The sequence below is a fragment of the Berghia stephanieae genome, chromosome 11, assembly GCF_034508935.2.
Source record: "Berghia stephanieae isolate SIO BIC M18660-M18661 chromosome 11, UCSD_Bste_1.3, whole genome shotgun sequence".
Classification (NCBI taxonomy): domain Eukaryota; kingdom Metazoa; phylum Mollusca; class Gastropoda; order Nudibranchia; family Aeolidiidae; genus Berghia; species Berghia stephanieae.
Genome location: NC_088370.1, coordinates 23,298,089 through 23,325,810, shown reverse-complemented (window position 1 = coordinate 23,325,810; position 27,722 = coordinate 23,298,089). Strand labels below are relative to the sequence as shown.

Here is a 27,722-nt window from a genome sequence, read left to right as displayed (position 1 = left end):
TATTTATTTATTTAAAAACGGGGTGAACTATGGCTTTTTGTAGCTTTTTTCAGACAATAGACACAGGCTTGGCCATAACAAGTTGAGATTTGAGATATGTAATTATTACAACCCATAAAAATCGGTAATATTAAGGTTAAATGAACATTTCACTTGATTGTCACTTGAAGCAGTTACAGGTAAAAAATCACGTGACATTAACTCTTTTGTTGTTTCCAAAATTAAGGTATCATAAGGTACAACTTCCGGTTTTTAGTGTTTACAGTTTCCAATCGTTTTGAGGAAGTAAGTACCTATTGCAATATAAGAACTTATGTTTGTAAACAAACTTTCTGAGAGAAGGAAGAGAGGAATTTCGCATTGATGTACCTTATTTGTCAGCTCAAGTATTAGATTATTTTCACTGTGATAAATTATTTTGAGAAACAACCAGTTTAAAAAAAAACTATTGATAACCATACCCCATATGAAAATCATTTCATTAATTAAGAAATTTCTTAAATATATGACGGCACTGTGTCAAGGTATGAATGTTCATGTTCTTGATTTCTTAAATTGTGTTTTGACGAAAATTATATTCAGTTTGAAATCTCATTTCCATTCAATTCGGACTCCTCTATTTTAATCATAATTTTGTCAACACCAGAAACATTGTGATTGTTCGGTTTTAATTGACGAAAACTTGAATAAACAGGGTAATTTTTTAATGAAAAAGCTTAAAAACTAGAAGTGATAAAAACGTCTTGGTGTTTCTGTGCGGCGACGTGGTCTACTAATATGGTATGACGACACACGCTTTCGGATTGGCATAGGAAGGTCCTGGGTTCGAGCCTCGCTCGGCGCACAGTTGAGTCCTTGGAAAAAGCTCTTTACTCACATTCTCTCACCGTACTCAGATGTAAAATGATTGTGTCTTGATGTGTTAATAAAAAAAAAGAACTTTTGGCTTTGGACTATAAATGATAATATAGTATTAATTATAGAAGCTTCTCTATTTTTACTTTCCTCTGTTTACCTAGGAGAGGGAATGTCTTAGTGGAATCTACCTTATTACTAACGTCTAAACCAGATAGCTCAACTGGTAGAGCTCTTTGCTTTCAAATAAAGGTAACAATATATTGGTCTTGGGTTAAGTAAAAGTCGTAATTTTTTTCTATGATTCTTTTGTTTTATCAGTAGTGATTTGGTATTGGAGTTTGATTGATCTGATATTACTTGCAATGTACTGAAGTTTTATCTAAAGGTTAGCAAACAACTGTTAGTATCCTTTAAATGCTACATAACTTTGAGGGGTTTATTGTTGAAAAGACTATGAAGGATATCAAGTAATAGTTTAAAGACACGATTCTAAGTATTATCTATGTCAGTTACATAGCGTTCTTGCACTTAGGTTATTTAGTCGATTTCACATCTAAAGACTAGCTCAATAAACTTTCATCCAATAGGTTTGTTTTCACAATGATGAAATAATGCATGTCAGATTTCATATAACGACAAAAAGTGAAATCTGGTTGGAGACCTGTTAATGCTATTTATGTTGTGTGGAATAGATTTATGGTAGTGTACTCAAATTGAGGTGCCTTTTATATTCACACTCAAATACTTCCTTCTTTTAAAAACAGCTATAAAGAAGAAAGGTGAATTTATCTGTTTAAGAGAATCAAAACCTTAACTTGATAAATCACTTGCAGAATAATTTGAAAATGCTTGTTGATATTCCCTTACTCAGTCTCCTACAGCGGTAATTAACTCAGAGATATTGTTTTACTGCAGCGGTAATTAATTATGTGCTCCATGGCAGTTTTATCTCCTGTAATTGCAAGCATTACTGTCACTCTGACTAAATAAAGTAAAATAAAATTCCCCTTATTCATCCCACAGGGAAAATTTGTCTCTAGGGTCTATTCCAAGTGGAGACTGGAATAACCCAGGCATCAGCTGCAAAATGAGCTAAGGCGAGATGACTTGCTCAAGGCCACACAGCGCAGCGGCGGGTGATCGAACTCAATACCGTTCGGGTATGAAGCAAAGACCGTACCATTGAGCCACGCTGCCCCCTAAATCTAGATCAAAGATAATGGGCAGCACTTTTTTCTTTTTGTGAAAACGAGATACAACAAATCACATTGGCTGCAGCGATTCAGTCTCGAGTCTGAATAGTCTCCTGTGGCTCTTTGGACTCAAATTCCAATGGGCATGTGCAATCAACAAGTTATTCAGACTTGGTCAGAATAGTCTCCCATGGCAGTATAGTTTGTTTTGTTTTTTTGTTATTATTTTAATTATTGATAATTACATCAAATTGATGCAACTGAAAATAATAGTAATGGTAAAGTAATGAAAGTAGTTTAAACCCCCTATATTTGACGAGAAAGACAAAGTCATAGATCAAGTGGAAGTCCAGTTAGAAATTATAAAGAACAAAAGTCAAAATAACTGTGATCTAAAGGAAAATATTTCTTTACAACATAACACGATGTCCACATAAAATCAGGACGAAAAAAAAAATATTGTGTAAGACAGGCATCAATCCTTCTACAGGCCGAAGTACGGTATGAGCTGTGTCAGTGTTATATATGGGCAAAACAGAGTTTCTTCTGAACTCTTCTTCTATTTCTATATCAGTTTTCCACCCTCTGCCCACAGTCCAGTGTCTTCTACCCGCCCCCCATGTCTGCACTTGCATATTGGACTTCGAGTCCGATTAGCCATGGGAGACTATTCAGACTAGAGTCCAAATTGCCTTTTCGAATAACATTTGTTTTTCTCCTGACAATGGTCATGTTGTGTCATCTCCATTTATATGAGTCACGTTTACCCACTTTATTTTTTCTACTATCCAATAAGTAGCTTTAACCACCACACAAGGACTTATTTGTAACATAAACTACTTGTGCTGAGATTTATTCTCCTTTTTGATTGAAAGGAAAAAAGAACAACACATATGAGTATAACTTTAACTATATTCTATTTGGACTCCAATGCTCCAATGGTCTCCTACAATAGTTCATTTTAATAACTAGTAGCATTATTCAATTTAAGCCTTTTTATTACTATTCTCTGAACTTTTCCAGAAGTCTACACCAAGGTTTGGATTATTGGGAAACTGTTAAGCTGTTCATTAGAGAATATCTTGACTATTCAGGCTCATGTTAAAAGTAAGGATGTCTCCAACTGTCTCAAATCAACACTTTCACAATCAACGATTGGTCTGGACTTTCAACCTAATGATTCCTTTTGTTGTTCTCGCAATGGTAATGGAGCATTTTACAATCCTAGCAATGGATTACGGGAAGTGGGGTAAACATACAGTTACTGTCGCCACTGCATATGGAAAGGTAACTTGAGCTTCTGCTGCTTAAATTAGGTTATGTTGAGTTTGGCATCATGTCATTACATTGGAAAAAATCTCATACAACCAGGAATTCACTTTAATCTAAGGCATATTTCTGCCTTTAAGTTTTTCTATTCATTTTTAGACATTTTCGTTTCTTACATTCATCCTCTAGATTTTTAAAGTTAATTAAATAAAGCTTGAACCCCAAAAGTTTGTCATTTTGTATTTTTATTTCATTCCAGGCTTGTCAATTTTACTTTATTTTTGTAATTTTAGACAATAGTACTTTGGAACCATAAAAGGCCCACAGAGGAGATGTTATTTGGGTTTCCATTTCATATAATATATGAATAATAATGAATAATATATATCATATAGCAATTTCTTGCTACCATGCAGATGTTAGTCTGTTACAAAGTAGGTACTTTCCACCAGCTTTGATAATCATTGCTGGGTTGATAAAGAAAAAAGTGTGCAAAATGCCTCTCCTAAGGATTTGTGAATGAGAGCCACATCTCCGAACTCAAACTCCTGGACTTAATTTAGATCATGTTGTGGGTCCAAGACAACAGTACTGCAGCACCATCAAGTCCTTTACCAGACAACCATTTTCCCTTGCTGTGTTTCAGGTGAAGGGAATTTCATTTCCTTCTCAATACTCAGACTATCCCCATCGATGGATCAATGCTTTCCTTGGAATTCCATATGCCAAGCGGATGTCTCAGTATCCTGGAGAAGAATGGAAAGAAAAGTATAGATTTCATGTAAGTGTCATTGCATTAATATTAACTTTTTCATTTTCTGGGTTTAACTCATTACTGGTGGAGTTTGAATCTATTCTAACTGGACATGACACATTACATCTTTTTGCATTTACCATGTTGTTTAACATACGAGAGTTTAAAGATGTAAATCACTTCAGGTGTGCTCTGAATATGTTCTGGTGGAACTTAGTATAGGTAATTGATTAATTTACTGGAAGGGGGATGGCTAAGTGGAATTTCACTTTTTCCATCCAGCAGATCTGGGTTCAAGCTCAGCTGTTGGCATCTTGTATTTTCTTTTTGCGAGAAACTTAGGTTCTGTTACGTGTCGATATTGTGAGGTCTCGAATGTTGTTGGTGGTATAATATTGATTTACAATTTAAATGAATGCACACACCCTAACATTGTTGTTGGTGGTATAATATTGATTTACAATTTAAATGAATGCATACACCCTAACATTGTTGGTGGTGGTATAATATTGATTTACAATTTAAATGAATGCACACACCCTAACATTGTTGGTGGTGGTATAATATTGATTTACAATTTAAATGAATGCACACACCCTAACATTGTTGTTGGTGGTATAATATTGATTTACAATTTAAATGAATGCACACACCCTAACATTGTTGGTGGTATAATATTGATTTACAATTTAAATGAATGCATACACCCTAACATTGTTGTTGGTGGTATAATATTGATTTACAATTTAAATGAATGCACACACCCTAACATTGTTGGTGGTGGTATAATATTGATTTACAATTTAGATGAATGCATACACCCTAACATTGTTGTTGGTGGTATAATATTGATTTACAATTTAGATTCATGCATACACCCTAACATTGTTGTTGGTGGTATAATAATGATTTACATCACTTAGACCACAGAGTGGTTTCTTTAATGTTTTTTGTTCCAGATTCTCTGTTTTCAATGCATTGTCGCACATTTTTTCTGTATTATAGAATCCAGATGATGATCCACACTGGTTTGAGACATGGGATGCCACCTACCATCGCCCTGCCTGTCCCCAAATGCCATGGCTTGTCAGGGAAACAGTACCAGACTTCTCGCAAGTTGCAGAGGATTGTCTTTATCTAGACATATATATGCCTAGGGTGAGAGTGAAAAGACTTGATTTACTTTTCTTTTTTCTTCATTAAACGATATTTGAATTATGTTTTCACTTTGTGTTTATTTTAAAACAGTCAGAAAGATAACATTTATCCTATCTAATCATATCATATCATATCATATAAGAGCTTATAGGCTTTAAAATCCTTTAAATGATATTTATACCATTTAGTAAAAGTTATATAACCAATATTCATTATAAATTTTATAATTTATTCGATACACATCTCTTTCTTTTATCACATGTGTCACTGTATAGGTGTAAATACCTTAAGAATAATGCATTTTATAGTTTTCATTTGATATAATAATTTTTGAAAATTACCAAATAGACCATTGAAATCAATGCTGTCATTGGTAAAGAAACTACCAAATAGACAATTGAAATCAATGCTGTCATTGGTAAAGAAACTTCCTTGAATCTAATGCTGTTTTGCCGCGTGTTTTTCCTCTGTTCATGGATTGCCATATGCATTTCTAACGTTTTTTGTTTCTAAATGCTTCGCATCAATAAGTTTGTTCAAATCTCAAATTAGTTTACCTCGACAACAACTATATGGTTCCTATTGATGCTTTAAATTGTTGAAAGGATTATTTATTTTACTAACAAGAATTCCAAGAAGATATCCCTTTGCATGAGATAAAAGGCTGCCTGTGCTTTTTTGAAAGATGCACTTTTTTTCTTTCTTTTCCCATTCTATTTAAGATGTTGATGGTATTGATAGCAAATAACATTGTTTGATTTCTTTTTCGTTTCAAAAAATAATTATTTACTTGATTCCTTTTCTTTTATATAAAAGAAGGATACAGTAAACTTCATTTTGAATTTCATCCCTAGAAAACGAATGAGCGTGAGACTCCCAATCCCAGTTTGTATCCGGTCTTGGTGTTTTTGCATGGTGGTGGATTCATCATGGGCAATTCAAGACAATTTCCAGGTGTTTTTCTGGCTGAGCGGAACATTGTTGTTGTTATCGTCAACTACAGGCTGAATGCATTAGGTGAGTCTTATGCTCTTGTCAAAAATAACCCCAGGATTAAATAAGCACACCCAACTTGAAAAGGTAATCTTTAGAAAGTTACCTGTGATGTTAATTAGATAATGTAAATAGGCTGATCGAACCTCTGAATCAGACATAATGATGTGAATTTTAGGATAAAACTTGATTTCCTGCATTTCTAGTGTATTAAATGTCATAAAATTCTACAATGAAAAGTTGAGAAAGTTACAATCTTTATACAGCACTCCAAACTACTTGAAAGTAGTCCTTAAGCCATAACAGCCATTGGAAACAAAGTTTATCTCAATTTCTGTAGCATTAAAGAGACAATGTATATTTTTTAAAATGTTGACCATACATAGATCGGATATAGATACCTTTACTCGTGATGTGAGTGCAATAGTGACCCCTATAAGCTACCGATATTAATACACAAAATTTGATGGCACAGTCAAAATCAACAAAGGTAATCTATTATTCAATCCAGAAACTTGAAAAATAAACCTGCTTAAATCATATGTTTTTCTCTCTCTTATCCTACTTAGGTTTCTTCAGCACAGGAGATCGTTACTCCCCCGGCAACTATGGAATGTTTGATCAGATCAAGGCCTTGCAATTTGTGAAGAAAACCATCAAAAATTTTCGTGGGGATCCCAATAGAGTGACATTGATGGGACAAGATGCTGGTGCAGCCAGTGTTGGGATGCATCTCGTGTCTCCAAGAAGTGTTGGTGTGTAATAAATTTGTTTTTTTTTTTTTAATTGAGCTTTTATATAGTGCAATATCCACTAAACGTGCTCAAAGTGCTTTACAAGGGATTCCTGGCCAACAGCAACATTTAACATTTAGGACAGAACATGGCGCCTGTTAGGCGATATTACAATTTTTTTTCAAACAGAGGCAACGCTGTTAATGGCCAGGTACTCATTTTACACCTGAGTGCGGTGAGATAATGTGAGTAAAGAGCCTTTTCCAAAGACTCAACTATGTGGCGAGCGAGGCTCGAACCCAGGACCTTTCGATCTGAAAGCGAGTGTCATACGCAAGACCACATAATCACAATCTCTTTTGAGTTTTTGATGTTTCTTAGTTGCAGGAAAACTTCGCTAGCATTTCCTATTCTGGATTTGATGGTGGTAAGATGGCTATGATGAAAAAGGTGGTAATGAAGACCAAAGAAATAGAAAAATGATTTGAGTTTTTAAATAAAGGGATACAATTTAATGGAATAACGAGATCTTTATCCAGATAGTGCAATGTATGAGTAAATTTGTTGCTTTTCTGGTTATTAAGCAATTCAGAACTAAGAATTTCTTCTAACTGGATTTTTTTTTTTTGCTGACGACACCAAAATATATGCACCAACATCAGATAAAAATATCTTACAAAATTATATAAATTCACAATTCATTTGGTCTGAAAATTGGCAGCTTTATTTTAAATAAAGCTAATTGAAGCTAATTTGAATGTTTTTAAAACCTATTAGCTCTTTAACAATATAATACAAATAACAATAAAGCCCTCTCTGTCTGGCATAGATTATATTAATAGTATGTGCTAGATTCATTGACATATACCATCCATGTACTCATCAACAATATTCTCTATCATCAAAGCGCCAGATACTCATTCCTCACATTAATTTCAAGTAAGAAGATTTTGGACTCATCATCATCATCACCAACTTATCACTTATAAAGTTTAGTAAATCAATGCAATTGAGGTGTTTAAATCATACATTTTTTTACTGTAAATTTACGCAGCTGACTGCTTGATTTTGCTATCTGTCTATGAGCCAGCTAGATAATTGAGATCCTCAAATGACTCCTGTAAATTGAGACCCGCAAATCAGACTAAGACCAAGACCAAGAAATTAATCTTTTTTAGTCTTGGACAGCTTGTCATTTAAACTTTGAAACTCATCACCTATTTAATACCATCTCTTCTTCTTTCTCTCTTCTTCTTCTTCTTCTTTCTTCTTCTTCTTCTTCTTCTTCTTCTTCTTCTTCTTCTTCTTCTTCTTCTTCTTCTTCTTCTTTTCTTTTCTTCTTCTTCTTCTTTTCTTCTTCTTCTTCTTCTTCTTCTTCTTCTCTTCTTCTTCTTCTTCTTCTTCTTCTTCTTCTTCTTATTCTTCTTCTGCGTCCTCCTCTCTTATTTCTTCTTTTTTATTTCACATTACTTATACACATCATTTTGAAATCTTTTTTCCAGATCTATTTCACCGGGCTATCATGTTGAGTGGCTCAGAGATGAGTGAGTGGGCTGTTCTTTCCAAAGAGGACTCAAAGGCATACGCAAAGAAGTTGTGTCAACGTTTGGGGTGCCCCGTAGGTGATTCACAGCAAATGGTGGACTGTTTGCGATACAGTCGCAAGTTTGAGGAAATTGTCAATGCATCTGCAATGATAACAATGGAGGTAAATGTTCGAATGTCTTGATTCGTTTTACATTTATAACTTTTTGAAATACAGTCAAGCGCGACTTTTTCAAAGCTTGCTTGAAGAGCCATGAATAACTTGTATTAATTAGAAAAGATATATAAGAGAGGTTTGTCTTGGACTTTCATTTGCTGAAATGCATTGTAATTTCATGGCAAATCAGGTCATCTTCATTTTTAATTTCAGTAATCTTGCTATAAAATTTCTTCACAAATATCTTGCTTCGAATTGTTATGAGCCCCAGCTCTCCACATAAGTTTTGCACAAAACTTTGACAAGTGTTCAGAAATTACAGTCTTGGACCCTTTTAGAAATTTCTTTGTTGTTTAATTTCGTCTCACATCTCTTATTAAATTTTATGATCATCTGTCTATACTTACCTTTCACAAATTTGTCACTTCTATATGCAACGTCAATATCTTTCATACACACTTTTTTGGATCTCTTTTAATTGTACGATTTTAAATAGTAGTGTATTTTCATTAGAATGAAAAACGGGATGCTTTTTTTTTGGTTAAAATAAGAGACTGTGGGAGGGAATTGTTCCATTGTAGTGATAAAAGAAGGTCGCAGTGTAAAATAACATGAAACGAATGGGTTACAGTTGGCATGGGAAACAAACCTATTTGCTAAACAAAAGGATATATCAATCATCACACATTTTACACAGATGTGCTGTGTTGTATTAAAAAAAGGATGCTGAAGTGAAACAGGCATTTGATTGGATTCAATAGTCCGATGTCACGTCGCCCAGCAACGGCGGCCATCATGGTTCTAAACAAAGAAAATCGGTACTTTTTATTCTTCATGCTGGCTAGAACTTTTCACATGTCTTGTGATCAGAATGTGTAAAAGTCAAAACATGATCAGTTTTATAATGTTTTTTTCCCCTCTGGATACACTTTTATGCTCATCGGAAAAATATTTCATAAGGGCATCTGCCATTGTTCTGATAGTTTAGAGCCAGTTACTTAGTTACCATGCATCATTATGAGGGAAGTGACGTTACGACTGTTGAAGCGTATTGGTGGAAAACCATTGTAAATTGGCTGTGTCACTTTTATAGCTTTTTCTTTTTTATTGTGGTGTTTTTAAGGCCCATGAACCCTGTGGACCCGTAGTTTTCCTGGGTTTCTTTAACTTTAAATGGACTGTAGCAATTTTTGCTACCCTATGAATAGGATACTTATCTATCGCAAAGTATTTTCCACCAGATTTATCACTCTCAGCAACTCAATCACTGGTAGGTGGACTGTGGAATCAGAAAAGAATTCTAGACTGCTTTCAGGATCGATACCAATCCCCTTGTTTGTTTGGCAAGTTCTCTACTGCTGAGCACATAGGAGCCCCCCTATATTTCAAAGTCTTGGTTTTTTTTCAGCCTGGTAAAATTGGCAATCCTTGGGGTCCCGTTTTGGATGGAAACTTGGTGGGCATTGATTTTGCCTTCTTGCCAGATCATCCCATTGATTTGAGACAGCAAGCACGACAGCTGAAACTCCCTTTATTAGCGGGAACAGTCAAAGATGAAGGGGCTTATTTCATACGTGAGTTTTATAGTAGTCATCCAAACTGATATTACATATAATATGTGACCCAATTTGTAAATCTGATATTACTATAACATATAACAGGCAACCCATTACATAAATCTGATATTACTATTACATATATAACATGTGACCCATTACATATAACATGTGACCCAATATGCATATCTTATATTACATAACATGTGACCCACTATGTAATGTAAATCTGATATTACTATTACATATATAACATGTGACCATTACGTAAGTCTAATATTACACTGTGTTGAACCATAAATTTTAAAGTCAAATTTGATTTCATTGAATATGCTTCATTTGAGAAGATATGGCTGATGTCGTAGTGAAAAAATGTTGTGATGTGGTCTTCCATTTACTGTTTTTTCTATTAGTATTGTCTTTTGGGATTTTTAAAAACTTTTATTTCTAGATGAAATCAAGAAGATGGCTGGACTGCCATTGAAAGTGAGAAAAACCTAGACTTGCTCTAAACATTACGCTAATATAAAAACATGTTTATGATGATCAGACAGTAAAACAGCAATTAAAAAAATAAACGTTCAAGGAATTTAATCTTACACCAGTGCCGGCTCTCTAATTTATCACTTAGATATTTTAAAGAATAAGAGTGGAGCAACTCTTAATGTCTTCATCCTCAAACTTGATGTTTAATGTTTTGTTATGCAAGCGAGAGTTCACATAGGCACACAACTCGTCCCAACTATCAAATAATCTCTGTGTTGTACTGGTAGCATGTGTGACTGGCAATCAGGAGGTCTAAGGTTCATCCCAAATTGAGGAAGACTAATTTTTTGGGTTTTTTTTTTTAATTGTAATTTTCTTTTTTGCTTTGTCTGGCATTGTTTCAAACTTTTTCAGATCGTTAAGAAACACCATGAAAATTTAGATGTTTTAACTCAAAATTATTGTGTGTGTATTGTTTTGTTTTTTATTTTCCATCTCATGACTTTTCTGGTCATGTGCTGCCTTACTAATGATCTTTTCTTAGAGCATCTTTTAAGATTACAGGAAGCTGCACATGATTTATTTGTATATTTAGCGTGCTCACTATGAACCCTATTCTATATGTTTTTAAGCAACAAGTGGGGGGACTTTTTTTTATTTTGTTTCAATATAATGTAATTTTTAATCATTCTGTCTTTCAATACCAGCCAACCTGCCCAGCTTGATAGATGGTATGACTGAAAACCAATTCAAGAACATCATTCGAGAATTCATTTCTTACAGAAACGTCCAGGACAGGAACACAGTCCAAGATGCCATGGAATTTCAGTACACCTACTGGGCTCAACCCACCAATCAGAGTATGATCAGGAAGAAATTAATGGAGGTTTGTACAATTATAATAAAATTAAAATTGAGGAGACCAATAGTCTCTCTACGGCTTGGATCTTTGTTTTTTGTTTTGCATTATAACTCTTTAAGGGATGAGGGGAGGTTACAATAAATTGACATGCTCTCTCTCTCTCTCTTTGTTTTTGAGCCATGTAGCAAATTTTACAGATCTTTTAGTTTATAAACATGTTAATATTGAGAAGGCATTGACGGGATGAATTTTATCAGTTAAGTATTGACAATAATCTTGGAGAAAACGATTTCAACTATAGTTGCAGAGACAATGGTTCATGCATATATCTAAAGATTTAAGAGAGCATCATATTCTAAAATTTAATGGTTACTAAAATAAACATCTTACCGTTCACAATACCATCACATGAAAGAGAAGTGCTCTTCATACTGGTGAACGTCATGTGTTACAATCAGTAAAGAGCAAGCCATACCTGCTATTAGTATTCCATTCAAATTATTGTAACTACAGGATCGTCACTCTTTTGACTAAAAGTATACTCCAACATGCACGTTTGTAGGTTGTTCCTCTCTAAATGATTTTAACCATTTCTAACCAAATCGTATATATTTTCTTATGGACATTACGCAAATCTCAATGTCTAAATGTTACAATTCGTTCACTCTATTCTTCCTATAAGGTTATTATCATTATTTGCACATGCTTTCCATCATCTGTATTTTACTTACCGCTGTTGGGCAGCAGTGATCAGAATAATATTAAGCTTCTGAAATTCTTCATTTACAAAACACTGATAAGAGTTACGTCATTTCCTTATCCAAGTCAAACATAACTGCAGTTTTGTTTTTATGAATTTAACATTTTTTCTCTCTCGATATCTGACTCATTTTAACAAGTGATTCTACAATTATTCCTCTTATTGAAGTCGGCAACCTAAAGAACAAGAGTTCTTTCCATTACTATTCTTTTTTTACCATACAAGAAATGAAAGAGCATTACAATCAAATGATAATCCTCACTAACCATAATGTTTCTAAACTGTTGGGACACTTTTAGTCATATAAATGTTAAATTTGTTATAAGTGGCGGCGATTATAAACATTTATATTGATAGATGCTCAATTCTTGAGTTAGGTAAGTAAGATGGCAGCAGCCTCTTATGGTTTTCACACTACTATGTTATGACGATTGACCCAATCAGCAAAGTCTGGTCCGCATTCGTGCACTGTCGCAAACCCGCTGGGTAGCATCGTCACAACACACAGTTCGACTAGATGCTCTGCCGTCTCAGGTTCTTGCCCACAGCAGGTACATGTTGGAGAGGTAGAAAGACCCCACCGATGAAGCGCACTGGTAGTGAGGCACTTCTCGACCGAAGCTAATTCGCAGTCACCCAGTGTCTCCTCTTACTGGTATCAAAGCCTGGCAACTTCTCACCAAACTTAGAGAAGGCTACGTCCCCGCCCCCACGAGGGATTGAATTCGTCCAAACCGACTTCCATCTCATATGTGCAGCTCTAGACGTAGTCAGGGATTCTGCGTACAAGGGTTGCCGGGACTTATTTCGGCTCGAAACGGGGGCCCCGTCCATTATGCGTGTCAGAGGGGTATCCCCATTCCCTCTCTCTTTGATCTTACTCAGCCAGTTTCCCGTAATCGTCTCCCTCCAGACATCTGGGGACTGGATCACTTCTATTATCAGGCCCCATTCTCTAAGAGTTGTTGCTAGTGTTCCTGACACTATGTGCATCGACTTGCGAAGTTTTACATCCACCTTCTCAACGTTTCTGCTTTTACCCCACACTGGAGCACAATACTCCGCGGTGGAATAGCATAGTGCCAGGGCGGACATTCTCAGGAGCGCTTGGCTAGCGCCCCAAGTCAATCCCGCCAGCTCCCTCAGAAGACTGTTCCGCTTCTCTATCTTCCGGGCAACCCCTTCTAGATGCACCCAATAGGTAAGGCCAACGTCACCCCTAAATATTTTGGATGCGGCTCATATGGGAGTGGCTGGTCCCCGACTAGGACATTCAGTTTGTGGGTGTGCCAAGCACTGCATAGGTGAAATGCAGTGGCCACGGTTTTTGAAGTGTTCATCTTCAGGTACCACTTGTCGAAGTAGGATTTGAGTCTGGTGACATCCTTGCTGAGTACGCTCTCGAGACGGGTCCACACTTTACACTGAGTAACGAGTGCCCAGTCATCCGCGTATCCCAGCCTCAGGGAGGAAGTGTTCGGCATATCGCTAATGTAAATGTTAAACAACATTGGCGCAAGTACCAACCCCTGAGGGACCCCATTCTTCAATTTCCTTACTTTGCTCTTGGCGTCTCCCAGCGCGACATGGAATTGTCTTTCCCCTAAGATGGAAGAGAACAACTTCAAGGTCTTTTTGCACCTTATGATTTTTGCTAGTTTGAGTATCAACCCTTCGCACCAGACCGTATTGTACGCCGCTGATAGGTCTGTAAAGACAGCACCTGTTTGCTGTTTTCTCTCGAACCCATGCTCAATATGCTCTGTAAGGGCAATGACCTGCTCCGTGGTGCACCTCCCTTCCCTGAAGCCCGCCTGCTCGGGTGGCAGGGCAGCGTCTAGGACCGGCCCCCATTGGTTTAATAGAACACGCTCCAACAATTTGTAAAGACAGCTCAGCAGAGATATGGGTCTGTAACTGTCGGCCTCCTTCGCCGGTTTCCCGGGCTTCAGGATGGCAACTATCTTCGCATGCTTCAACACTTGTGGAAGCTTTCCTTTTGCAAGGACGTCGGCCATTGACTCTGTCAGCCAGGCCCATGCCCTGGGGCCCAGATGCGTCACCATATCGGGATATACACCTTCTATCCCTGCTGCTTTGCCATTCTTTACATCGCTAATGGCTGCACCCACTTCTCGGGGACTGAACGGGGCCGTCCAGTCCGACTCCTCCACAGGTAGCGAGTCCAAAATCGTACGGTGTGCCTAGCGGACACCGTGCTCAAAAGCCTGATTAGGGACCCGTTTGCTAAGGTTCTTAATGTTCTTGGCAATTGTGTCTGCCTCACACTCCGGTGCAGCCTTCGCGTAATCCTGGTCCGGGTCCAATTTCTTTATCATACGCCAAGTGTGGCGGCTGGAGTGTGTAAAGTCGAGACTTTCCACAGTCTCCTGCCACCGTTGCTTCCTACCCTCTGCCAGAGACTGAAGTAGTCTATCGGCTATGTCCTGGGAGTGGGTCTGCTGGTATTCTTTGTACAGCTCTTCCGACTCTGCTGTCCAGCAAGGGGTGTAGAATTTCCGTTTGCCCCGTGGAATAGAATGTTGAGCGCTCTTAACCAGTAGCCTGCTAAATCTGGTTATATTCTTGGACTTGGGTGGAATGGCAGGGCAAACCTGCTCGATATAGGAACTGAATTCCTCCCAGTCAGCCTTCCTGAAGTTCCATCTGCAAAGTGGGAGAGACTGCACCCTCTGTATTGTCACCCCTGCTGTGACAAGAACCGGCCCGTGCTGGCTATGTGGAAAGTCCTCGAGGACTGTTCGCTTCACCTGCAGCGGTTCACCGTTCGTGCCTTTCGTAATGAGGGTGAGGTCTGGAGTATACTCCTTCTTATGGTGGGTACCCTTGGCTGTAGGATCGTACACTAGGTGTAGATCATTACAGTCCATCCATGAGCGGAGTTGTCTTCCTGCCTCGTTGCAGTCTCGGTAGCCCCATTCGTGATGGTTGCTATTAAAGTCTCCCAGACAGATGGAAGGATGGCTGACCACCGGTACCAGTGGTGTAGTCCAAGTCGCTCTAGGTGGTTTGTAGATATTATGCAAACACAGTCCACCTACTTCCACGGAAATTCGGTTCACCCCATTGCTGTCCATTACGTTCTCGATGACCCCTCCTTTGAGCCTCGAAGTGCCCTCGTGTTGGACCACCTTATAGCCTGGGATCTGGAATCGGGAAGACTGCGCGCCTGAGTAAAGGTGGGTCTCCTGTAACAGGAGGATGTCTACGCTATGGTCAGCCAGTAGCTTTGACAAAAGCTCATTTTTTGCCATACTCTGGCTCTCGATGTTCAAGGACAATATGTGCGTCAGGTCGCTATCCCCGATATCGCATTTTCTGTTCGGCAGGCCGCGAATCGAAGGTGTAGAGGGACGCTTGCTTTTTTCTCAGAAGTGCCGACGACCCTGGCGACACGAACGCGGTATTATTTGGCTAGGCGGCAGACCGCTTCGCCATTGACTGTGCTGAATTGGAACCATCATATTGAAGTAGTGTGGCGCCCGGGATAACGGCTGCTATTCGGGCACCGGGTTGGATCAAATTTAGTCACACACCGGGGCGAGCAGCTCATGTGGCTCATTGGCTCGATACCCGGGATGGTCTCGTGATGGTCAACTGGGATTTACACCTTTGTCCTCCCGTGTGGCTCAAGCCCCTTCACCAGCTGCAAGGTAAAGATCCACGAGGGGGAGTAAGATGGCGTAATTTTGTTCGTGCTGTATGTCTGTTGGTGAACAAAAGGAATATGATTAGTATAGAATATTGGATTTGTAACTGTAATGATTGAGAGTAATGAATATATTTACTTATTCTCCATTTGCATCCTGGACAGATGATGGGTGACTATATGTTTGGGGCAGCCATCAGTGAGACTATCAGACAACACGTCAGCCATTCCACTGTGTACTTTTACGTCTTTGAGTATTCATCATGGAAAAACTATGCACCTCACTGGAGAGGTAGGTTAATTGGATGGATGTAAAGATTGTGTATGATAAGAAATAAATTAAAAAACACTTGATTTTGTAACGCGGATAAATTGGAAAAACCACTTGATCTAAAATATCTGTCTGTCATAGATTTGTTTCTATATATCTTCCAGAGAAATAGTGAAACACACCTGTTACTTGAAACAATTTCAGAGCATCATCAAACTTATGCTTTGTTTTCGTTTCCTTGAGTCATCCGAATACAAAAAAAAGGAATATCAAAGGAATAAGAAGGGAATCGTCTGAAACATTTACCTAAATGGATAGATTTATCAATTAAGGTTCTACAATTAACAACACCATTTTGTCGACCCATTACCTTTTATCTCAATTGCTTTACTAAATATATTACGTTTCGGGGAACAATGAGTTATAATTAATGAGAGTGAAGCTAATGATTCCATTAATTGTTGTGTAATGTGTTGTTAACTATGATGGAATACTTTCATGTGTCTTTTGTTTATTCTAGACAAACAACTGAAAGGAAAATCTGTATAACTTGTATTAAAGCCATCAAATTATACATGTATATAGTCTCAATATTTTGTTTCAATAACAAAGGTAACAAGACCAATAGGTTAATTCATCTTATTTGAAATTACAGTAATGTTACCATAAAGCAGCTTCAATTGTACCGTCACCACTACTTTTAATCTATAAACATTAAGACAAAAACAAAAACAAAAAATACGTCATAAAATCTCAGTACCTGGCACAGTCTTCGCCTCTTGAAGCAACTATTAGTCTGAAATTGGTCTCTTTGCTTTAAAACAACCCGAAGTTATATTTCTTTTCACTACCTCAATCATTATGATCTACTGGTTTCATTTTTATTTTATTCTATTTGTTATAGTCTCTTGATATCTATTAAGGTGAAAAGAAATCATTCTGCCCTTTTTTTTCATTTTTTTTTTTAAAGAATATCAAAAGATTCCACTTATGCATTGAACAAACACCACAGAACTGTATTTGAGTTTTCCATGACCTAACCTTGACCTAAGAAGCTCACCTTCTGACCCCTTGCCCAAACTATAGAAAATAATTATGTGCAATGTTGAATATTTTCAGTTTCACAATGAGAAATTGATTCCAATAATTTGCACAGACAAAATTTTGCATATGTATTGCTTGTTAATTTTTAAAATCTAAAGTAAAATTGTTTTTTAAATTCTAGGTGTCGCTCATGGACAAGATGTTGACTATATCTTCGGAATTCCTTTCATCAATGAAACATACAGAAATATGCTGGGAGTTTACCCAAGACAAGAGTATGAATACCCAGACAGGAATATATCGGAGTACATGATTAATATGATCACAAATTTTACTTCACTTGGGTGAGATACCCCTTTATTTTGAGGAAAAATAATTATGTTTATCTTTTTCATATTTTACATACAAAAAATTAAACAAAACAACCCAGTATAGTAGTAGCAGTAATAGTAGTAGTAGTAGTAGTAGTAGTAGTAGTAGTAGTAGTAGTAGTAGTAGTAGTAGTAGTAGTAGTAGTAGTAGTAGTAGTAGTACAGTTGGACCACTCTGCCCAGGAAACGCCAGTCTCTGCCAAAATCTTTCTGTTTATGTGGGTTTCCAGATTTGCCGTGAAGATGGTGATCCTAATTATCCCACAAGCCTATGAGAACTGAAACCCTGCTTTCATGTCAAGGCAATTGGTCTATTTTTATAGCTATGAAAAGTACTAATAAAGAAGTTTAAAACTTCAAAAGAGCTGGTCTAACAAAGAAAGACTTTCTTTTAATTATTTGTGTGTGTATGGAGCGCGCAGAAGGGAGGGCAGGGCGGTGGGGGAGGGGGGGGGATTCTTTTGGGATGTTTACTATACATTTAAATAGATAGGTTGGTAATTCAATTGCAGCCATTGTTGTATGACAAAGGAAACGACCAATGAATTTGTGCCCACACATTCCATCTGATAAATTTGGTGGTAACTGGAGACATCCAAGGTGAAGTCAACTGGCCACACAAAGTCGTCAAAACACTTAACAAAAGAGCACACAATGAATTGTTCACACAAAACATTAGTTCCATATCACCCCTTTACTTGTGACGCCAGTATCACATCTCAGGAGGCAAGAGATGGGTCACTGCATTGCCCCTCCCCTCTCTGAATTTTACTGTAAGTGGATTTGAGACCCATTCAAAAGACAAAAGTAATGTAATCAGCATTGGCATGGACCATGAAATAATTTACCCTTATTACACGTGTGTTGAGTGCATATATTTATTGCAGCAGTGATAATAGTTAGTGGTAGTAGAAGTAGTAGTATTAGTGATAGTAGTAGTAGTAAGTGGTAGTTGTGGCGGTAGTAGTGTAGTAGTAGTAGTAGTGGTAGTAGTTGTAGTAATAGTTGATGTAGTAGTAGTAGTAGTAGTAGTAATAGTAGTAGTAGTAGTAGTAGTTGATGTAGTAGTAGTAGTTTGATTCATGTTTATTGTTGTTACATTCTTTTATAGGGAGCCAACACCTCGTAGTATAGATATCAAAGACTTCAGGAACGTGACGTGGTACCACTACAACATTGAGAATCACACATACCTCTCCATCAAGAACAAATCTGAAAACTTAATGAGCTACAGGATGCTGGAGTCCAAGTTCTGGAATAACTATTTCCCTAGGATGTCGGGTTACTCACCTTGTAAGTTTATTTGAAAATGCTGCTACCCCTCATGCTTGGCTCTTTTTCTCTCTTTAATCTTCTTCCTTTTTAGCTTACTAGTAAAAAGCCCGCAATTTCGCGGGGAAAGAACTATTTTCATTCGATATTGCCAGAATAATTTTTTTTTATTAGCTTGATTACGATTAGATGCACATTTTAATCGATGTGCTTGTCGTCGCTACCATGCTTTATTCGGCATGATTTTAGTTTATCAGTCAGTAGATATCAATATCAATAAGTCGCAAGTCTTTACCATGCTTTACTTGGGAGTGCTTTGCACTACCTTCAATACTTCACAAATTAAAATGGCGACCGAGAATCAAAACAATGGTCAAATTAGGAAATTTTAAACTTTCACAAATCTGTCAAGGTTTGTTCTAGTGTATTTAAAACGCTTTTATATGATGACAAATTGAATAAATAAAATCCTGACAAAAGATCAACGGTGAAAATACAAATTGAATGAATACTGGGGATGTAGGAGCTTTCGGAATGTCTCCCCATTACTTAACTTATGTGAGGTCAAATGAAAATCTGAAGCGGACGCGATAAATATCAAGTCCCCGAATCTGTCTACTTTTGGTTTGTTCGGGCTAGAAGCTAGACAGAACCAATTGACATTTTGCCGAAACGTTTAACTAAATATTTCCCAGGGCAATAATTATCACATCGATGGCATAAAAACGACAGTAATATCAGCAGTAATATTAGTTGATGTTGTTAATCGGTGAAACTTGTTTAAAAGTTCTGTAAATCCGAATACCGTCATGTGATCAAGTGAATTATATCACTATGAATGCCACGATTTACTGAAAAATGTCAATCTGACAGTTCCTAGCAAACACCCCCCCTGTCTCTACTTGATGGACACCCCCCCCCCTTTTTTTTTTCTTCCACGCAACCACATTCCAAAACACACATAGACACACATATACACCACACACACACACACGCACACACATAAACATACACGCAATGAGAACACACTACTACTACATAACAACACTGATCACCGCTAAATCAACACAACGGAAGTAAGGACTCTACTGGACAGATAGAGTTGAGGGTGTGGCCATGAGTGTGTTTGTGTCTTCGGTAAATTTTTTATGATATCTGTTTGACTTAACGAACTTTCAAACTGACTTTAAATTATAAAAGGAAATCAAGTTATCTGTTTATCTATCTGTAAAAAATACATTTCTATTTTTCAAATCTTTCAGTAGAGTTGTGCGCCGTATCAATTTTTTATTGATTCAAATAAGCACAATGTTCTCCTCAATGCTATATTTTTTCAAGAAAGGATTTATTTCATTCTTCTCATCTTCCTGCTTTACCCCCTACATTATGCACTCTCTCTGGCTTAGCGAGCAATTTTTAGTGTTTTCAGTGACTGGATGGGTGGTGATAATTGCACAATTCTATCCTTGACATGTATCCTTTTGTAAGTACTATAGACTCATTACCTCACTCATCTCATATATTTGGCTATGTTCAGGGTGGTGTAACTGTGCTTGTTCAAAAGATTGCAAACCTGCAACTTAAAAAATGGATGAATTGGAAATTTTGTTCCATACGGCATCCTTTTGTGGTAAACAATGCATAATGAAGTGCATTGAGCATGGTAGAATGATAAATTGCACACTGCAATTCACTTTGAGTATATATTTTACTTACTTTCTTACTTATGGTGCCATCTCTTAGGTAGGGGTCGACTTGAAATGGTATGCCACTCTTCTCTTCTCTTTAAGTCTATTAAAATTATGGACATGTGCCGTATAACTGCATAAGTCTATGCCTTAAGGTCACTGTATTTATTAATAAGGACAAAGTTATTCCAATGGTAGAGATGGACATGTGCCTTATAACTGCATAAGTCTATGCCTTAAGGTCACTGTATTTATTAATAAGGACAAAGTTATTCCAATGGTAGAGGGGACGTATGAAATATTTAGTCTTCGATCTGATTTTTTGGTAATGTATTTGTGTTTTAATTGTTTTTTGTTGTTAGCTGAAGAAGGGTTTTGAGCCTGAAACTTACAGTGTTTGGTATTTTGTTCTTGTATGAAGCTGCTATATTCATTTTTGTTTATTATTTTTTACAGTCCACATCTTTTAGTATCACTTTTACTTGATATAATTTTACAATGTTTTGCTTAGTATCAAATCATTTATTTGTCCTTTATAACAAGCAGTACTTTTAAAATCTTCTTTTGCTTTACTTCACATATCATTCTTGCAGTTTCTGGATTATTTTTCAATATTTAAATCAAGGTGATCGAAAGCAAAATTGATTGGTGTTCACTGCTCCAAATATTTTGCTGGACCTGTCTGGATACAGGTTGTGGATCATTTATGACATTTCTTTGAAGAAGTACTAGAACCCCTATGCAATCTAGTATAGAAGAGGTTAATTGATGTTCATAAAGTATTGTGGTTTTATAGTCCTTCAAAAGAACTTAAGATAATTTTTAGTTTTGTCTCTAATGTTACAAAAATGGCCTCAAATCTGAGTGCGGCTATGTGGTTATGTGGTCTAGTGGTATGACACTCCCTTTCGGATCAGAAGGTTCTGGGTTTGAGCCTCTCTCGGTGCATAGTTGAATCCTCGGAAAAGGCTCTTTACTCACATTCTCTCACCATACTCAGGTGTAAAATGAGTACCTGACCATTAACAGCGTTGTCTCTGTCAGAAAGAATTTGTAATATCGCCTAACAGGTGTCATGTCTCTTTCTACATGTTACATGTTGGTCAGGGACCCCTTGTAAAGCGCTTTGAGCACATTAAGTGGATATCGTGCTATATTTTAAAAAAGCTCAAAAGTTCAAAGTACTAGAGCCCTTATGCAATCTAGTATAGAAGAGGTTAATTGATGTTCATTAAGTATTGTGTTTTCATAGTCCTTCAAAAGAACTTAAGATAATTTTTAATTTTGTGTCAAATGTTATAAAAATGGCCTCAAATCTGCTTCTATTTTAATATTCTCATCATTATGTCAGACTACATCAGGCAATCCTCAAACAAGAAAGATCCAGATACCTCAGACACGTTTGAGCTGGTCACATGGGCATTGGTGGCCACTTGTGGTGTTCTGGCCATCATCATTATCTGCCTCATTGTTGTTTTAATACGAAGATCAAAGACAAAGAAGTAAGTAGCAGTTTTCTCTTTACTTTTGTCAGCTGACAGTGTTTATGACGAATGGTTATTGTGATCGTAGGTTAGGGCGTGTTCAGCTCTCTTTGTATTCAGTGAGAATTAATTAAATTTTTATTTGTTTGTTTGATTTTATTTTTGTTTCGTTTGTTTGTTTGTTTTTTAATGAGTGCATGTTGATCAGTTCACACCGAGCTAATTTAATTGCTATAGTAAAAGAGGTTTTTCAGAACCAGTAGGCTCATGGAGCTGGAGTGAATCCCAGTTTCTGCAGCATATAATTTACAATAACAATTGCTTGCTACCCTTTTGATAGGATGCTAGTTTATTGCAAAGTACTCTCCGCCAGATGCCCAGCTACCCAATCACTGCTGGATGGGGAGTAGGGGGAATTTTGACTTTACCCTGGATCGATCCCAGTCCCTATGCGTGTGAAACGAGTGCTCTACCAACTGAGCTATTTAGACCCCCAATATCTAATTGTACTTATTATTGTTGTTGTTATTATTATTATTATTAATTTTGTTATTGGTTTTTTTGGTTTTTTATTGTCCATCAAAATGACCACAAACATTGCCAACAGTACATTTTCTTTATGTGATTGTTCTTACATGTATTTTTGGATTTGACCTCACTACTATCTTGCCGATAAGCATCACACAGGCAATATGTCAATTCTTTTAAAGCACATTTGTTTATACTTTTATTTTTTTGTTTCCTGTTCTAATTGTTATTCTTTTTGGCTTGGGGGCAAGCCTTTTTGATGGTAGATGAATAGTTACCATTATTTTGGTAATACAAGAAAAGAGGTCGACACTGTTCTGACTTCTATACAGTCAGCATTGGTTTGGTAGCTGGTCATTTTGATACCGTGGAACATATTTTGCACTATGACAGTGTCGTATCCAAAGGGTTCAAAGGATTTTTATAGTCTGATTATGCGATAGGATGAAATATGACAAGTCCATATGGATCTGAAGGACTTTAAATCCTGCTTCATGATGATTGCATTAAGTATAAAAGTGCAGAATTATGGGGGAGGGGATTTTTGCTGTATTTGTTCACTATAATTTAATTGGTCATTTGAGTTTAATATCTTCTATATATTTTACCCCTTTTGCTCTTGTTTAATTTTTCCTCGATTTTTGTTGTTATTTGTTGTTGTTGTTTTCTTTGTCCAAAGAAGGGAGTATGCAGGTGTATTTTGAATTTTCATGTTATAAAAAAGTTGTTTTTTATTTTACTTTTGGTTCTAAAGCTACCCCAAGTTCAAGACATCGTTGTCACACTCCAGAGAAATAAGTCTCTAGTCCGACGCAAACATCTGCATAGGATCTTCGTCTTCATGTTGAATTTGATTTAAGTGATATTTCCATGTGCATTAATTTTTAGAAGTAGAAGACACTTACAAAATCACCACTTTCTTCTTTTATTCTGACCATATTTATTTATTCGTACTTATCCAGGTGGATACATTTTAAAAGACTATTGAGTTTGACACAGTTGGTGTAGAGAACTTTAAAATATTGTTTCTCTTTATGATCACAGGTCGTATATTAGAAGAAAAAAAAGATTATGAAATAATGTTTTATGTATTAACCAACATGCTATTTTTAACCTGTTACATAAATCAAGGCGTAATTAATCTATTATTCCTCATGATTTTTTTGTACAATCCTACTGTGACCCTAGGGTTAATTTTGCTTTATCTGTTATGTTATTTTTTTTTCTTGGTTTGTTTCACATATTTTAAAAACATGTATTTGAAAATGTATGTTTCAATATTTTAAGAATAAGTTAGAAGAAGGCTACTTTTCAACGGCCAATATCACTTTTGTGTCCATAGTCACCCCTGGTTAACGCACACTTACTCAAATTTGAAATGAGAGAAATTCACAACGGCTAAAGTTTATATCTTTCACATGCAAAAACTTTAAAGGGCTTCATCAAATCATTATTATAAAAAAGGAATATAATGTAAGGCATTGATTTATACACAGTAATGATTACCATTTGCTTTTAATTTTGTTGTCTTTTTCTTTCTATTGTAAATTGATTGTGTTTTATTTCTTTTGCAAACGCCATGTTGAAACACAGTGTTAGTCCAATTTAAGAAAAAGATCGATTTACGTTAAATTGAATAACGTTTTTTTAAGTGATACGTCCCCTTACTGGTGTAAATTTTGAATAAAACAAACAAAAAAAAAACAAACAAATCAATATTCATCACAGATTTCAGACAAGCACAAATTTTATTAAAAATTTAGAGTCAATCTTCATTTTTTTTTTAATGTCTAGATTTTAATCCCTTTTTATGAGCAATTTAAAATATGACGATAAGTCAGATTTTTCTACCAATTAGAAAGATTAAGATTTCAGATTACAAATTAAAATTTAAACAATTTATCCAATTATCATTGCAAAGTTTTAATCTATGTATTTCTGTAGGCATATTTTAAACCGATTACCAGGTTTTTTACATTATTTACTATTTTCTTTCTCGTCATTCACATATGAAGGCATTGTGCCTATAAATAAATTTATCTAAATAATATAAAATAATAAATATATCTTATTTCATGGAGGGGGGGGGGGGGGGTTGATGGCTGTAATTTCCAGAGGGCAGACGCAGCCAAACTATTTCTGCAAGTGAGAAATTGGAAGAATCCGGACTTTTAAAAAAAAGGGAGATGACTAGTATATAACATTTTGGGGGGGGGGGGGGGTGGGGATCTATACTTTTTTATGGCATATTTTGCTTCATTTTAAACCTGTGCCGAAAAACAATTTTCCTCAAAGAAAGCAAGACTGGACATTTTTTATGAGATTAATGTTGGTGACATTTAAACAATAGTTTCTTTTAGTAGTTGAGATGAATTACAAACTACAATCATTGTTTATTTAGACCATTGCGTGTTAAATTTATCTCAACATTTATTCTAACTACAGAATACATTAGATAGATACTATAAAACTAAGCTCTGATTAGCATTTTTGTTGATGAAATAACTCATCAAGTACATAAGTGCGGGTGGTTGGATGGGAGCATCACCCTTGAATCATATACCTATGATGTTCGCATGGGTGTACGATCCGATAGTGATGTCGTTTCTTCTTCTCTTTACTAGCCTATCCTGCTTCTTTGGTTTGTGATTGTATTTTTAACAGGGGATATATTTTTTTCTGTAAATCTTCTGCCTGTTTGTTCTTGGTTATTTATAATTTAGCTTATGACCATGATATCTTTAGGTTATGATTTTGATTTACATTTGTACTATTTTTGTTAGATTGCTTGTTTTTTTTTGGTTCAGCGGTCTCTCATATAACCTCAGTTGTGTTGGAAGAGACCTAAAGCAACAAACAAACAATCAAACAAGTACATTAGTGCGCCATCATTATATTAAAGAAAATAAACATTTTCACAACTTATATTCCTCACCTCTTTGTAACCTTAAAGAATATATTTGTACAAAACTTATTCTGAAAAATGAATATTTGAGAAAAAGTAAAGGGCCAACATTCGTGATCCAATGATCCCTGTCACTTTATCTTTTTTCCCCAGTTACCCAAAACGTCCTGCCTCTGATCACGACAGTGTCTATAACAGTCGTATGCATTTTTCTTCTTGTTGATGTTGTAACTCTGTTGTCTAACAGCTTAAAGTAATAAAATGAGTTTCAAGGAGTGTTAAGACCATATAAATGCTAGCTAGTAAATTTCAGTTGTTTGTCTAAAATGTTATTCTATGTTTTTTATAGCATTTAATATTTCATGTTTGTAGGCATGATGGCGCGCAGAGAACGGGTGATCGTATCCAATGACCACTCATGTATAATGAATTGTCCCCAAAAAGTGGCTAAATAATTCAAAACCTGAATCTTGTTTCACCTTGAATTACAACATATACAATTTTAATCAATGCAGCATTGAAAGCAAATATGCAATTGCATCATAAATAACTATTTGTTCTCCAAGACGGTCAAAGGGGTAAAGTTTAACTACTACCATATAAAAGGGAATGGGTGGTGATAGGCTTGATTCCATTTTCCAAATTAAGGACCTATTTATTTATTTGAGGACATAGGATGATTTCATTTTGTTAGTATTTATATTTTTCATTTCTTCAAAAGAATAAAAAAGGTACACAGTTCTTTAGGTATGAAATGGTTCCAATTATTTAAAATGCATTTCGATCAAGCCATAGAAATTATATAGCAAAAATTATATCACCGATAGGTCATTCCTATTAAGCAACTGTTCTGATAAAGCAGCATTCCATTTACCAGCTTCAACTGTATTTATTTAGTAAAAGTTATGTTTCACACCCATAACATTCCTACAATCAGATCAGATCGAAGTGCTTGTAAATGGAGAAAAATATGGGGAAAATAAAATATAGATGCAAACCACTGACAAATATGAAGCTTGAAGACATCGTCAGTGGAAATTATACAAGGGACCCTTAGATGGGTTGGCATTGAAAAAAAAATGGGGACATTGCTGGCCCTAAGTCGTATGACTTGAAGACGTTAGTCATGATGGTCGTCTTCTTTATGCTGGGATCATCTTCATTTTGTCGTCTGCTTAGATTATTATGTCTTCGCGGTGTTATGCAAAGCTCCTATTATCTCTTTGCTTGACACACATTCTATTGGTAGATCCTTATTTTCATCACTGAAATCGGGCTTTTGTATGATATCAACAAGTGCACCAATGAAGAATTTCCAACTAATTTCAATGATTTAATTAATGGTGATGTGTTTCTTTGGCTCTGTCACATTTGGAAGGATGTCACTGACCCCTTGAAACAAGTTTCCTAGTCATAGTTCTGAACATTGTGGCATGCATTGGTCAAAAAAGAGAAGGGGATCAGTGTTCCTCTCTGCTAGATACTATTGGCCAATAATCTCCTATTTTTGTTTCCACACTGGTCAATTATTTTCTTCATCTGTGAAATCATAATGTCCCTATAAGCATCTTCTCATCAAATTCACTGTAAAAGATCTTTATTTACCAATGTTATAAGCAAAACAAAAACAACAAAAAAATTAATAAATGAGATTTGATAAAGCCATGCTGCATTGTACTCTATACCTAACAATGTCTTTCCTTATTATTTTGCGGTTCTTTTAAAGCACCCTTTGTCACATACATAGTTTTCAAGCTGATATATTCACTTTTACAATTGTTAAACATCTTTGTTGCAGTCATTGTTGCTATGCATCTGAGTCTTCAGAGTATTTTAATGAAAGCTCACCTTTTCAAATATAGATGGGAACCCTCGAATGCCTCTAAGTGTTATCTATTGTCTCTTTCCATGTGACTCTCTGTCTTTGTTTTGAAATTAAATTGCTGGAATCTTTTATCAAGAGGGAAACTGTCAGAGGCGTGTTTCTTGGGAGAATATATATTTTTGTATCTTTTAATTCCTCTCTTGTTCGGTAATTTTTAATTTATGATCTATGTTTAGTTAGAATTTCAGGTATTCAAGTGAGATTTGTATGAGGTCTCAAACGACACTTAAACGATTGAGTGGTCATTGTTTGACTCAAGTTTCTATTGGGAACATAGAT

General features: G+C 36.1%; 1 protein-coding gene across 4 annotated transcripts in view; it reads left to right on the top strand.

The window, feature by feature from the left end:
• Positions 1 to 211: 211 nt before the first annotated feature.
• LOC144957295 (cholinesterase-like) overlaps positions 212 to 27,722 on the top strand; it is a 28,936-nt gene continuing 1,425 nt past the window's right edge. The window contains exons 1-15 of one of the 4 annotated variants that reach the window (XM_078888400.1): positions 212 to 285; positions 1,020 to 1,107; positions 3,075 to 3,338; positions 3,967 to 4,101; positions 5,080 to 5,232; positions 6,087 to 6,249; positions 6,795 to 6,980; positions 8,462 to 8,667; positions 10,070 to 10,235; positions 11,411 to 11,589; positions 16,161 to 16,287; positions 17,492 to 17,654; positions 18,793 to 18,974; positions 21,993 to 22,143; positions 23,408 to 24,365. In XM_078888400.1, the coding sequence (XP_078744526.1) occupies positions 3,150 to 3,338; positions 3,967 to 4,101; positions 5,080 to 5,232; positions 6,087 to 6,249; positions 6,795 to 6,980; positions 8,462 to 8,667; positions 10,070 to 10,235; positions 11,411 to 11,589; positions 16,161 to 16,287; positions 17,492 to 17,654; positions 18,793 to 18,974; positions 21,993 to 22,143; positions 23,408 to 23,459 (2,052 nt within the window). In that variant the 5' untranslated portion in view covers positions 212 to 285; positions 1,020 to 1,107; positions 3,075 to 3,149 and the 3' untranslated portion in view covers positions 23,460 to 24,365. Of the gene's footprint in view, positions 286 to 1,019; positions 1,108 to 3,074; positions 3,339 to 3,966; positions 4,102 to 5,079; positions 5,233 to 6,086; positions 6,250 to 6,794; positions 6,981 to 8,461; positions 8,668 to 10,069; positions 10,236 to 11,410; positions 11,590 to 16,160; positions 16,288 to 17,491; positions 17,655 to 18,792; positions 18,975 to 21,992; positions 22,144 to 23,407; positions 24,813 to 25,711 lie in introns of those variants that run through there. The other 3 variants (XM_078888399.1, XM_078888398.1, XM_078888401.1) reach the window with 3 other exon arrangements.